This window comes from Ylistrum balloti, unplaced genomic scaffold, assembly GCF_031769215.1.
Source record: "Ylistrum balloti isolate Yb309-2 unplaced genomic scaffold, AGI_CSIRO_Ybal_v1 Utg369850, whole genome shotgun sequence".
NCBI lineage: Eukaryota > Metazoa > Mollusca > Bivalvia > Pectinida > Pectinidae > Ylistrum > Ylistrum balloti.
In genome coordinates this window covers 4034514-4047540 of record NW_026782003.1, presented here as the reverse complement: position 1 = coordinate 4047540, position 13027 = coordinate 4034514, and the positions used below count along the sequence as shown (strand labels likewise).

The window sequence follows — 13027 nt, the reverse complement described above, 5'->3', positions numbered from 1 at the left end:
AATGACAGAATCACTACTCTTTCCCAGGCGGATTGATTCCGGGATGTTGCATCCTGGCCTGTATTTTAACAAAAAAATCAAGAAAATACCAACATGTCAACATAATCATAATTCAAACTAGGGCAAAATATGAACACGGAGATTCTGGAAAAAGTACAAGGAGAATATGACCAATTGTTCTGTAAGACAGTTCTCCATCGAGTATTACCGACATCGTTCTGTTAATGAGGAAGTTTTTTTTTTATCCAATTGATGACAATTCCCCTAATCCTGTAGCGATTTGATTTTTGAAGAAAGACATTGTGGCTGCCTTTGTCAAATGCCGTAAGCTCTTCAGGCATGGACAGAGAGTCATTGACTAGTTTGTCATCTTGAGCTTTTTTCTCTTTTTTTTTTAAAATAAAAATGTAATTTTATATTTGCATTTCAGATTTTGAAATGTATTCCAATGCTAATAAAAACACTGCAACAGACCCAAAGATATGCACTGAAATCACATTTTAAGTTACTCAATACTTAAACATTCTGAAATATGCAGTATCAATCATATCGATTTATGTATCAAATTTTATCCGGTTTTGTTAAATGTTTACCTTGATAATAAAGATCATGAATAAGTCATCAGGCTTTGTTTTACTGATCACAATTAAGAACAACAAATTTTTGAAAAATACAAAAAGATACAGCCTACCTTCGTTTTACGGATATCTCCGTACCGAACGCGAAGCGGATTCCGTGAAATGTCGTGCTGTCATGAAAACTAGATAACAATTGTCTCGTGGAAGATTTCCACAAATCTTGAGTTCGCGTTTTCGTGTTCGGACTTGAATCAAGTTTGTTACTCTTATTCTGCCAAACATCGATAACATTCTTCCCTAAATTGACGGATTTGGATATTTTTCCCATTCTTGGTTCTTGTAAACGGCAGCGATGGTAAGTGCCACGATACACGTCTAACTCAAACCATCAATAACTGGTGTTGTTATTAGATAAATTGTCCGAAAGTAATATGTTCCCAACGTCTTAACGCATGACGTTAGGATATCAAAGTTATGATGCGACGACCGTTTCCCTATATAATTGTACCATAACTGCGATCGATTTTTGAAATGTTACCGGGTAACTGAAATATAGATTAATAATCGAGTATATTAATATTCATATTACCGTTGGTTGTCCATGGGGAGTACCGACCCAGCGTCACACGACATTTAGAACATTCTTTGATACTATACCATGATTGTCGATATGGAATGGTGTCTTCTTTGCTGTAGCCCTTTCATTTGTTAATTATTTATCCAGGCTTGCTGTATTTGGGATTAAGACATGCACCCAGTATCACTCTCGATGTTTCATGATGTTTAATTAATAAAAATAAGCAAATGATATTTAACGAACAATCTCTTTCATCCGAAATCAAACGCATCTGATGTATGTATAATTCCGGTCCTATGATAATACTTATCTCTATTGAAAACATTCGTTTATTCCGCTAAATAATACTTGGATTTGCATTCGAAAAAAATAACACGTATTAATTCAGTAGTGCAGGATCAGAATGCGGTCAACAGCGTCGTCTAATTACACGACCAAGATATGTTTCTGGATTTTTTTCTACTCTTCAATTTGGAAGCAGCTGTTCTTACCAGTAAACTAATTTTCTCATTTGAAGAAATTTTAGCATTTAAATGACTTTTGGTACGCTGGGATTCACAATTCAAAAGCGTACTAGAATCTAGAATCCTCATCACATCTAGGTTTAATTGTCTCTCTAACCTGTATGTATTATAAGTGTTATGTACGTTGGTAGTATTATCATTTTTTAATTTAAATATCAAGCCTTAAGAACACGTTTCTAATATTCCATTGTTAAATTCATGACCCTTTTCCAAATCACTATCTTGGGTGATCATTAATCTTTCCTGTCAGAACATCCATCCCATTTCATTTTCCTATCGCAAATGCATAGTAGTATTTAGCGAAAATTGTAAGACTATCCTTTATAAAATAGCACCCGATGTTTATATGTTCGTATCATAAAATCTTCCTCTTACTGCAAATAAAGTTGGTTAATGGTACGCATAGATTCACTGCCAAGCCTTTATTTCCTCTTCTTTTCATTCATTGGTACTATTTAATCAGGATTAATCACACTTCGACAATGTGACTAGAGGAATCACTTGAATATGAAAATTTAAAAAAAATCACAGAGTTTTTGATATTCTTTAACAATATTCAATTTGACTTTCCCATTCAAATTGAATGTTAGGGAACGTCAACTAACATCACAACGAAATTTTGTCTGGTTTTCATAGTGACAGATATCATGAAAGGGACGGGTCGATGTGGCTTGTGCATAGTGTGGAATAAGGTCTCTGTCGCTCAGCTGACAGGAGTTTACTTCTTTGGTCCAATTGGCCGTTCATGTTTTGATGGTTGTTGCGATTCCTTTGTGAACGTTTTCTACTTCTGTTGCCTCGTCATACAGCTTTAAGACGATGTTTGAGTTGGTATTGAATTGGATCAAATTACCCTTGAGTGAGTGGGTTGATGTTGTATGTTGATTGTCTTGTATCTACATAGTAAACAAGGTCTGCATCTCATCATGGCTTTCGCCAATAGCGTTGTATCATTAGCACAGGTCTAGATCGTCTGTGGTAACAAAATTATTAACTTCTGGAAATATCAAGACTTATTTTTCAAAGTTAATGAGAACGGTGTTGTTGTACCTGTTGTAATGCGTACTGGAGACTGCAACTCCCTGTTGGACACCTTGCAGTATGGGGAAGCTCTCCGATACTGCTCCCTCCCGTTGCACCTGTGTATATACAATGCAACTCCTTAACGATGAGCCTGTCCCCTACTTGGATACCGTCCGACTATAGTTGTCGAATGTGGCCATATTTGTTTTCCTGGATTTCTGTTTGCCGCCTGGTGGTTTGATTTTAACTACTTTTATCTGTATAAATTGGGATGTGATCCGATATATATCAGTGGGGATTCCCTGCTGAAGTCTTACAACTCCTATACTTTGCCAAGCTTTAATGTTATAAATGATATAGTTAATTTCATCCTCGTCCCTCTGGTTAACATCGAAGAATGTCGAGATTCCCTTCAGTGATGATAAGAGCTCATTAGTATTGCAGCATTCTCGTTAGCAATTTGTCTTCCTTTTCGTTGTTTTCCTGTAGTAGGAATCTGGCATTGGAGTCGCCACAGGTACATATACTGCATAGTTAATTCCAAATGAGAAGATTCACTGTGATTCAGTCGGAAAGTGTTTGTTCGTTGGATTTCCACGATAGGGCATTATATGGTTGTGATGCTGATATGGATGTATGCAGACCGATTACCAAGAAGACAATTCGGTTTCCTCCATCCAGGAGCGTTGTCACATTCGTATCAATGTCACTGTTATAGAAATTTAGACGATTGACCTTAACATAGACTCTAGGTACCTGTACATTGATGAAATAATGTCTGGTGAGTCTACAGACTTACTATGTGCCGAGTGATGTGTGAATAGGGAATTCAGCTTATCTAACTGAATGTCAAATTGTGGCAATGATCCTAAGCATTAGATGTCGGTAGTTTTCAGCAAGACCATACAAACATTTTATTGATAGTGTATGTTGTTCATATCCAAGGATGTTAGAACATTATCACGTTCTATTTTTCTCTTGTCAGTTGTAAAATAAAAAGGCCATCAATATAAATAGTTGTAGCCAATGCATACCGCCTGTGGACCATTATTATATGATAAACCCAGGCTGTGTTGGCTATAAGGTTATTATTTACGTTTAATTGGTGTCGTTAATGTGTTAGTCTGAAATTTTCAGAACTCTTCGGAATATTCCTGTGTGTGCAATTTATATAATCCTACTGATGGATTTCGAAAAAGTTGTATGCTTTCCATGAAAACATGCTAAAGCAACAGAACTTATTGTTTTGTTCGAACGCGCCATTATTTCATTTCCGGTGCGAGGGGAGATAATTTGTTTTCAAAACATGGCGGATGACACTAGCGTTGACGTGGATCTAAATGATGTGAGTGTAATATATTTATTTTACCCACTACGTCCATGCCATGATGCAAGAGAAAAGTTCATGTTTATCACAAAATCAATAACTCATATGTTTTAAGATAGTTTCATTAAATATAAAGTTACGGAAATGGAAGAATTGAAAATTAGTGCCGAGCAATTAACATTAAGTAATGGTACAGAGAAAATACAATAGCGTTAGAGGAATTTACTTTCTTCGGCTGGATGTTAACACAGTAGACTATCAACATCATTTCTGTATGGTTATCCATTCTTTATAAATCATCAACACAGCTGGAATAACAACTTTTATTGTTTGTTTTCAGGATGACAAGCACAGTCTTCAGTTCCACGGTATGATTCCATTTCCAGTCTAATCCAATTCTGAACTGTATCGTTTAATCAGAAGGTGTCACTAGCCAAATCACAAGAAAGTCCCCATGAATAATATTTCAGTGAACTATAAACATGTGTAATTGTCTTCCTTGTACCTTTTCTAGTTTTGTCATTTATTAAACTGCAAAGTTGCTGATGGCTTATAACGGTTCACACCACATCTAATCAAAATGATTTCTTATTATAACAAATTGTCTTGACCTGTGGAATAGCGACATTGAGGTCATGTACCTGAAATTGTAATTTGAAATTTTTTTAAAATTGGTTTAATCAGATATGTGATGATTGATAATATGTAAAATTTTGAAGAAAATTTCAGCCACACCTCTTAGTTTTCTGGCATGAAAGAAAACATAATAATTTTTTCCTGATGAATATGTAAAATTCATTTTCTATAAATCTGACTGTTCTTTTATATATAAATAAATTACATATTTTCTTTTTTAATACTACAGAATGTGCACACTAGATAGCATAACATGTATAGTAGAAAGAAAATATGAAGGATATAAAAATAGTGACTTTGATGTTCTTGGTGAGGTAGCAGCCAATTATTTTAGAAGACAAAGGGTTTCTTAGAAGCTTTTCTGTACATGTTTCATAAATATAAATAAAAATTCAACTCAGAGTCAAAGTCAACATTATGAAAATAATTTATCAGTCCAGTTATAATCGATGTTAGGAAAAGCTTGTAAATAATTGGCCTGTAGAAGCCAGTATGTCAAGACAATCAGGAGCTGTACATAGAAAGAGATAATTCACACATTTAAGGATTGAGAATTTTTTGTTGAATGTACATCACTTTCTTCAATCTTTTGCAGATGGAGGTTATCCAAGTACAAAGGAAGACAAAAAGAAAGTTCAGACCCATATGTTTACCAATTTTCCTCACACTGCAGCATCAGATGATGATGAAGAAAACATATTGGACAAGTCTGAAGTATGTGTGATAATTAAGCTGACTTAAAATGGTTGAATTGATAATATCACATAAAAGCTTTTAAAATGTTTATGTGTAAATTTCATAAATACTTCTAAATATCTCATTTAAATACCTACAATTATCTCATTTTATCAATATTTACTGTTATCCTGATAAAATAGACATCCACCAGTTCATACATTGTAGATTAGAGTTTATATATATATTACTTTTGTAATGCCAATAATCATGATAACAATAATAACAACCAATCATGCTTGCGTAACTTTCATAGCTACTGAAGGATGACAAGCCGCCTCCATCATTCTGGACATTCCAGTACTACCAACAGTTTTTTGATGTGGAAACATACCAAGTGCTGAACAGGATTCTTGGATCAATGGTACCACGCCCTGGTAGCAACTATCTGAAGACTCATATACAACCTAACCCTGACTTATATGGTACATTTTAAAATTCTTTTGAGGTAGACACAACTATCAGACTTTATGGATAGAGTCAAACATTTGTCCATGTGACTTTATTGGTCCTCTTTGCCTTGAAAAATTCCTAATTTTTTACTGGACCACATTAAAGTTTTAATTTGAAAAGGAAAGGGGAAGAGCAACAGATCTATGCTTAATTAAATAATTAAATTGGTTAAACAATTCCAACATATTTTCAGAATAACTTCTTTTTTTATCTCTGCTTTTTTTTTTTAACTCAAAACAGCAATTTTTCACTATATGAGAAAGTTTCTTGAATTGATTATCAAACCTGTCTCTATGTTTACAGGTCCATTTTGGATATGTACAACACTGATTTTCACAACAGCCATTGCTGGGAACCTGGCTAACTATTTACAATCTGGTGGAAAGGATTATGAATGGCGTTATGATTTCCATAAAGGTAGAATGATTACTGTATAAAGTTATACATGTAGTAAATGTTCTAAAGTAAGCAAATAATGCTATCTATGTGTTTGATGGCGAGTAATATAGAATTAGTTTTTGATAAATGTAATAATTGTAAAATACTTTCAGGAAACGTGGTACAAAACATCTTTGGACTATTCAGTAAGGTGGCATCTGTTGTTGTTCAAAACAGATTTTACCAACATCTTCAACAGAACCATAAAGCCAACTGTTTTCACTAAATCTAAATGGTCCATTGATAACGGGATGAGATACTCATATTATGTGGTGAAATAGACACTAGAAGTTACATTGATTCCATATCACTAGGGTCATATGATTTACTGATGAGCCCCTTGGTCTGATATTATCTTTGCTTGAATTAAGTAAGGGACATAATACTTGACCTAAATTACAATTTTTAAATAATGGTTATGTAACACATCATTTAATTGGATAATCTTTATGATAAAATCCCCAATGTACTCATGAATTGTGATGAAAGCACAAAAATGGTGGTCATCTTTCCTGTTGAAGGAGATAGTTGACCTCGAGATCAGAGAAATGTGTTACAGTGACCTGCTCAGATGTGTCATTGAAATATGAGGTGGAGAGAATGATGACAGTATTCTTTGTAGCATGTTCTTATTGGCTTTTGCTCGTTTCAAGTGAGTTTGTCGGTAATGTCAAAATTTGGATACACTGTGCTTAACCATTACAATAGGTGATATTCTCAATCCTGGAATCAACTTCATTTAAGATATTACAACTGAATAAAATCATGTTACATGGTATTGTCTCCTAACTTTACTGGATGATAAGAGTCTCCTGTCATGATCTCTTGTGGAACCATTTCCTTGATGTCTGTTGTTCTGTTGATCTTCTTTAGTGAACAATTATCTTTACCTGAGATAGACATGACATTTAAAGCCTTTTCATTAGCCTGGTTATACATCCTGACCCAAATCTATCTGTAATATAACAAGAAAGTAGGTGGAGCTTCTGTGTCATCCATGGTTAAAAGGAGCATTTTGATTGACTAAGGCAATGTGAGGGACCGTTTCGCACAAATCTATGCAAGTCTTGCTCTTTGACTCCAATTGTTTTAGGATGGGGACAGTATTCTTGTTTTTGTGCATATACTGGTGTTGGCTAAAATAAAGGCTCACAGGGCCTTTACTTTATGATGTGGAGGAAAACTTTTTTATTATTTAAATTGAAGAATCATAAACATTTAAATAAATTTTATCTCCAGTTGACATTTATATTGTCTTCTTGCTCTTTCAGTGACATTTGCAGCAGCAGCCATATTCAGTTACTGGTGGTTGGTACCGACAGGCCTGTTTACTTTCCTGTGGTGGCGGGGAATTAGTGCTGGGTACTCCTTCCTGGATCTCTTATCTGTGTATGGTTATTCACTCGCAATATACATTCCTATATCTGTAAGTATCACATACCGACTTCATTTCTGTTCATTAAGCACTCTTAAATCAGTATATAGGATTACTGATACCTACTTTCTATATTTGTGTAATAAACATTCCTACATTGGGTATCTATCATTCTGTCAATCTCCCAGAGAGCTTGTGTGATGTATTTTGCACCTGTATTTAAAACTGATTATGATAAGGACATATTTAAATAAAAATAATATGAAATTTCTGATGTCCTTACAGAAATTTTTATCTCTTTTCTGAAAGATATTTTTAACCTACCATCATCAGATGTGCTATAAAAATGGCCCTACGCCCATGATAGGTTGGTAAACAGTTCTTGTTATCACTGTTTCATGAGACAAACTCGAATTGGCTGATAGGTAGCAATCCTGGAATTTGACAAAGAAAGTTTGTTATCTTTAATTCTTAAGGAGTACTAATAAAGAAATGGATCTTTCTCTATTTTCATTTATTGATTCCCCTTGGTCCTTAGTTGTGCCCTTCTGATTTTGGTAGTGATCAGAAAAACAAAATGGCTGAAGGGTGACCATCTTAGATTTTGCAAGTAAAGAGTAATATTGCAATTTCTTAAAAGTGCTTTTTCATATAATAAAGAACAAAAACATACATTTTGTAGGAGAAGAGAAGAAAGAAGGTAAAAAATCCAACTTTTGAATCTCAAAAAAAGATAAAATAAGTCTTTTATTTAATGGACTTGAAAAATCATGCTTTAGTCATGGTACATCTTGGATTATAATACTGATAATGCTATTTCTCAGAGTTGCAGATTTCCCAACATTCCATTTCCAAAGGGAAAGATCTATTTTAGACTTCTACTTAAGTATAATTATTGTGTGTCAAATGGATTAAGAAGGGAGAAAACTCCTTCATAGTTGCACACATAAAATTGTTGTTAAGTTGCAAATATGTACCAATGTTTATGGTGATAGAATGGTATGTAAAAATGATAGAAGTGTTTTAAAAGTATGTATATTTGCTTGTCTGGTAGAAGACCTACTACAAGAGAGATTTTTTTAAAGTGAAGGGTTATAGTAAAATCAAAAAAGTTGGTTGATTCTGTACCATCTCTCATACACTTCATTCATTAGTGCTTATACCCTTTGCACTGGTCTTTTACAGGTTGTGTTATAAAAACTTTATAATATTCTTCTAAAGGAGAGAGCTGTTATGCAGATAACAAGTATTATGTTGTAAATCATCCGCAGTGTGCAGATGGAATGTTTCTAGACTTCGCAAACATTGTTTAAGAAGCACATGTATGGGATCAAAGTGATCTTCCAACTCTTTCACAACTGATATTGTTGATGATGCAGATAATGCTTTACCTGTATTTTAACTACAGATCCTTTGGGTGGTCCAAGTAGATTGGCTTCAGTGGATCCTTGTGTTGGTGGGTGCAGTACTGTCTGGTTCTGTTCTCACACTTATATTCTGGCCAGTTTTTAGAGATGGCAACAAAAGAACGGCATGGGCTGTTGTTATCATTATTTTCCTACTTCATACCAGCCTGGCTGTAGGATTTAAGGTTTGTAATTTTACTTCTGTATTATGCCTTCAAATTTTTTTTCTATTTGAAAATTATTATTTACGATATGGAGGTTGTGTAAAGGAAACTTTTTTTTCTCTCTCTAGTGAATGATAGTTTCTGAATGAATTTTTATCGTCACAGTCGATCACACTAATTTGGAATATAATATCACACAATACTTTGCTACAGAATTAATTGAAACAGTCCACATTATATTATATGTTTTCATAACTGTTATTTTGCAGTTGTACTTTTTCAATGCTCAAGGCAGTGTTGTATCTGATGTTACCACAATTTCTCCTGTGAAACCAGTGAAACCCACAGCAGCCCTAGAGAAAGCTATCAAAGCCTCACAGCAAAGTGGAAGTGCTTCAAATGCAGACACTCTCCCTGCAGGACTTCCAAAAGGCAATGTGCCACAGGCCAAAGCACCAGACATTCCCAAAAAGACAAACCTTTCTCAAAAAGAGACCAAGGAGCTTCCTGTGATGCCAAACCTTAATACAAAATTACCAAAACAGACTGAATCTAAAAACGCTGGTTTAAATAAGAAACCGTTACCAGCATCTGATCTCCCCAAAAAGCAACCATAAACAATATTTTCAAATGGTATCAAGTGTTTAGACAGCTGCTGTGCAAGAATTGATCAATTCATTTCTTTTAGAATATTTTTCATACATGGAACATAAAACCAACAAACTTAGCAGAAAGCAATATAAGTCAATATATTATAATCTGGTGATAACAGCCTTACTAATTTCTATTAGATGTAGTTATGTAGCAGTTTTATCTTTGGCTGATTGAGTTGAATTTCACAGAATTGTATTCCATAAGATGTAAGATAATTTAACTTTCAAAAAAATATGGGAAGTTGTATAGATTTTAGAAAATATTTATTATTGCTTTTTCATCACAGATATTTAAATTGTATTGAAGACATAGAAAAAAAACTGTAAATGTAAACAGTGTATAATGTTTATAAGTCACAGTCGTCTGTCATGTCTTTGATCTGTAACATACCATAGTTATTCTCCAATGTATTATTCATGCTTCCAACATCCTAATTTTTGCTCAATGGAAGTGTTAAAGCGTAAGCACATGTTATTTTTAATTTGAGACAGGAGCATTTTGTGTTGAATTATACATACATGTATCAACCATGTAGAATGTAAGACATAGTTTGTTTTTTTGATATTTGTATCTGATGTCAGAATGGGGTTATTGGGCATGTGTGTATTTATATACCAAGATATTGAGACAATGTAATTGAGTGTAGGAGTGCTGTTTTTCTTATTTATTGATATATAGTTCTTGATATTTCAGTATCTACATAACTATGATAAATGTGCACTAAGGGTTAATTCAAATGCCAAATACTTTGGATTGTGAAAAATAAAAAAAAAATTCACAAAGAATCCTAGATCTTCCTGAAATTTCATGTTGAAGTTCCTCTTGGTCCCTAGTTCAGCCTGTTTGATTTTGGGACTGATCAGAAAAACAGAATGGCCGACAGGCAGCCATCTTCAATTTCACCTTTTAAAGTTGGATATCACTATTTCTTACAAAGCTCTGAATGGATCTCTTAAATTTCATATGAAGACTCTTTTTTGTCACTTGTTGTGCCTGTTTGATTTTGGGACTGATCAGAAAAAAAAATTGCTTCCATCTTGGATTTTGCAGTTAGAGATTATTGTCACTATTTCTGCAAAGGAATGGTAAAATTTCTTATTATTAAGAGCAAAAACAGACGAGACAAGATAAAGAACGGAAAAGATTCAACTTTCAAAGAGCAAATAAAGATCAAATAATCCTTTGGGATCTCTTGTAATTCGTTGAAGAATTGTTTTTTGTACTTCTGCCTGTCATATACTGTAAAGAAAACTCTGAAAAAATTCAAATCTTTTAATCATTCCTTCTGTATATATGTATATATTGATGGCTACAAATGTAAACAAAGAAATCCAAGTTTTAGCAGTAATCTATTGGCACAGTGATGCAAGGATGATAACAGTGATATACATGTATTAAGGTGATATTTCCTTTCTGGAAATGGAAAATATTTTTACTAATGTGATAAGGTCCATTTTATGGAAAACTGAGTGAATTATAAAATACATTTTTCTATAGTGAGTGTCAAGTTCCCAAATTGTGTAAGACACGGCAGTTACTGATATCAAATATGGCCAAAAAACTCCTGAGGTGTGTTTTAGGAAACTACTTCCTGGTTTTGAAAGTCGTGTAGGAAAAGGTATTTTGATTTACTGCTAAGATCAACAGTACACATTTCTTTAATGTTACTTGAATGCCAACATGGTAGAAGTTACTTTAGTGCTTCTTAATTCTTAATGGCTGTCATTGCGACGAGGAACTTTCTGAACTCTTATCAAATGTCAATCTTTGATTAATAAAATGAGATTACTTTACATGTTCACTTGTCCATCTCAAATACCTTGCGAATTCCTTGCCATGTGTAACTTACGTTAAGTGATTTTTTTAAATGTGATGAGAGATGTTGATAGAATGGATTTAATGATCATGTATCACACAGCAGAGTCACCAACTCACCTGAAATGTCTGGTCAACCTTATCTTGGGTAAATCACGACATGCTGGAATCACCTGTTAGGTAATAAATTGCATTTAATTATGATATATAGAGATTTAGTTTAAACAATATTTTCATGCAATATTCAGCAATTAAACACAAGCATGATACGTATTGGATGGGAAAACAAGCCTAGAGCTTATATTGAGATTTAAAACCGACTTTTCAAAAACTTGTTTATCAATACAATGTTAAAAGATATCGGATAACATTTTTATTTCTGGTGATTATTCTATATTAAGTCTTACCAACAAAATTGATATTTACGCCTAGGTAAAATTCTAACAACATTTCCCACCAAATTGGCTAATTTACTTTACCATCAGTTGTTGGGCTGTTCCATTAGGGGGTATAACATTCAATGGATGACAAATATTTTTTTTTCCAAAGTTGCTTAAATAATAAAAAAAACCTGTCAAAATGTAAATATAAGAAATATTTTTTTTTGTTGTTTACTGTTTATCCAACAATGAGCTAATGGGGTTCATTTAAAATATCTGTAAAAATGCATTTTGCTCACCAGTAAACAAGAAAATCTTAAATATCACTCAAATATACAGTATACAAATATTGAGCTTCAAGTCCTTTTCACTCATTGGCCCTTTACAATAAACTTGTTTCTAGGGATTGTGGCCAATCACTGTAGATTGACACCATTGTAGCAAACAATGTAACGATGTCCTGTGATTATATTGGACTGTAGACAAAGTAATGGATGGTTTCTCTCGAGAAGGTTGATAACACGAGTAATATTTCAACATCAATTTGTGTTTTTGATTTCTGTGATTTCCTATCAACTTACCGTGCATGAATTAACAATGTTCATCTTCAAGTCGTCAGAAACTAGTATTGGAGGATGTAAAGTTATCGAAAATAATATATTGTCAGTGGCCATTACTTGGATTTTTTACACTAAATTTAGTTATAAAAATATAAGATATCCCAGAGGTTTGTTCTTTTGAAGGAGAATCTTTTTCCCTTTTTTCTCTTCTTTCTCCAAGTTTTGCTCTTGATTATATAAAAAATGAAAATTCAAATTGTACCAATGATAGGGGCAGGGCTTTATTGAAGAAATACACATCAATCTATAGGATAGTTTTCCTATAGATAAAGGAATTTCAACCAAACTTTACCAGGTGAGCAATACAGGTCACATGAACCTC

At 33.6% G+C, this 13027-nt stretch overlaps 1 protein-coding gene across 1 annotated transcript; it reads left to right on the top strand.

Annotated features, from left to right (window-relative positions):
* The first annotated feature begins 4008 nt into the window (after positions 1-4008).
* LOC132545566 (protein YIPF1-like) lies at positions 4009-11687 on the top strand. The gene is made up of 8 exons (XM_060209256.1): positions 4009-4047; positions 4370-4397; positions 5261-5379; positions 5657-5825; positions 6157-6270; positions 7563-7717; positions 9075-9257; positions 9506-11687. The coding sequence occupies exons 1-8, from the start codon at positions 4009-4011 to the stop codon at positions 9851-9853; spliced, it is 1155 nt and encodes a 384-aa protein (XP_060065239.1). The 3' UTR covers positions 9854-11687.
* The last annotated feature ends 1340 nt before the right edge of the window (positions 11688-13027 follow it).